At 35.5% G+C, this 2,145-nt stretch overlaps 1 protein-coding gene across 1 annotated transcript; it reads right to left on the reverse strand.

Annotated features, from left to right (window-relative positions):
• Window positions 1-1,021: 1,021 nt before the first annotated feature.
• Window positions 1,022-1,501, reverse strand: LOC113350809. The gene has a single exon (XM_026594926.1). The coding sequence runs from the start codon at window positions 1,499-1,501 to the stop codon at window positions 1,022-1,024; it is 480 nt and encodes a 159-aa protein (XP_026450711.1).
• Window positions 1,502-2,145: the final 644 nt, after the last annotated feature.

The following is a 2,145-nucleotide window of genomic DNA, read 5'->3' on the forward strand; positions in this document are numbered from 1 at the left end:
ACAAGAAGTTCTTCACCATCTTCTTTAGGTCGAAATGGGTCTGTATTCACGTTAAGTGATCTCACAACCATAGGGGAACTCAGTGGATGTGCTTTGTCCATATAAAATCGTGTCAAGACTTTTTCTGTATAAGTAGATTGATGGACAAATATTCCATTTCGGACATGCTCTATTTGTAAACCAAGACAATACTTAGTTTTACCAAGATCTTTCATCTCAAATTCTTTCTGCAAGTAAGTAAGAAGCGGTTTCAGTGAGTTTTTTTAGAGTTCCAACAAGATTTTGATCATCTACCTATACTGCAATAATAACAAACCCGGAATTGGATTTCTTAATAAAACACATGGATAATTAGCATTATTAGTATATCCCTCTTTCACGGAGGCGATTATACCACATTCTTCCAGATTGCTTTAATCCATATAGAGCTCTTTGAAGTTTTGTTGAGTATACACTACGATATTTGGACTCGCTTGATTCAGGTATACGAATTCCCTCGAGAAGTTTCATATAAATGTCACTATCAAGTGACCCATAAAGATAAGTTGTAACTACATTCATAAGACACATTTCAAGCTTTTTTGAATTAAGTTGCCAAACTAATAAGAAACCGGGATGTGATGGCATCCATCACTGGAGAATAAGTTTCTTGATAATCAATACTTGGTCTTTGTCAAAAACCTTGTGCAACAAGTCGAGCTTTATATCCCACAATTTCAATTTTTTCGTTACGCTTTCATACGAATACCCATTTGTATTCAACAATTTTTACATTTTTAGGAGTTACAACTATAAGACCAAGAATTCCACGTTTTACTAATGAGTTGTACTCTGCTTGGATGGCAACCTCCCATTTAGGCCAGTCTTTTCTACGTCAGCATTCTTCGATAGATTGTATTTCAGGATCATCATCTCTAAAGCAACTGTAAAATTTACTATCAGGAATAATTGTATTCATGTTCCAGTTTTGTCTTGTACCAACATATTTTATAGAGATCTCATTGTTTTGAGGTACATGTGCCTATTCAGGTGCAACTAGTTCATTAGTATTTGATTGATCAAAGATTTCAGATATAGTGGCTTGTTCTGGAATGCCACATTTTGATTTCTTTTTCCGTGGAATTGAATCTTTTTCACCAAGAGATCTTCTAGGATGCTTTAAGCATGTTCTGGACTCATCATGATGTCCATCTGGGATACTGACTCCCGCTGGAGTATTTGCAGCAGGTATATGTGATTTTGTTATCCTACATATATCAGTAAATGCATCAAGCATTTGATTTGCAATACTTTGGAAATGTATGATTCTTTGAACCTCAAGTTCACATTGTTTTGTACGAGGACCAAAATGGGCTAATGATGGTGTATTCCATGAAATTTCACGGTATTCTTCAAATTTTGGCTTTTCTCCCTCTAACGACGAGAAATATGACTCATCAAATTGGTAATCAACAAATCTTGCTTTAAAAATATCTCTTGTTTTAGGTTCTAAATACCGCATGATAGACGCAGAGTCATACCAATATATATGCCGAGTCTACGTTGAGGACCCATTTTCACTCTATGTGGTGGAGCAATGGGAACATACACAACACAACCAAAAGTTCGAAGATGAGAGATATTTGGTTGATGCCCATATACGAGTTGTACAGGTGAGTAATTTTTATAGTTGGTTGGTCTTATACGGACCAGTGCTGCAGCATGTAACATTGCATGACCAGATGCTGAAAATGGCAAGTTACACCTTAATATTAATGGTCAGACAATCAATTGTAAGCGCTTAATAAATGATTTTTCTAAGCCATTTTGAGTGTGCACGTGAGCGATGGAGTGTTCGACATCAATGCTAATTGACATGCAAATAATCATTAAATATTTTAGAGGTAAATTCACCAGCATTATCAAGACGAATAGTTTTAATCGAAAAATCTGGAAACTAAGCTTATAGCTTAATAATTTGTGCAAGAATTCTTGCAAATGCAACAGTACGAGTCGAAAGTAAACAAACATGTGACCATCGTGTTGAGGCATCAATACACGAAGGGTGAATTGGTCCACATATATCACCTTGAATTCGTTGCAGAAAATTAGGTGATTCGATGCCAATTTTCATCAATAATGGCCTAATAATCAATTTTTCTTGAT

The sequence above is a fragment of the Papaver somniferum genome, chromosome 2, assembly GCF_003573695.1.
Source record: "Papaver somniferum cultivar HN1 chromosome 2, ASM357369v1, whole genome shotgun sequence".
In the NCBI taxonomy this organism is placed as follows: domain Eukaryota; kingdom Viridiplantae; phylum Streptophyta; class Magnoliopsida; order Ranunculales; family Papaveraceae; genus Papaver; species Papaver somniferum.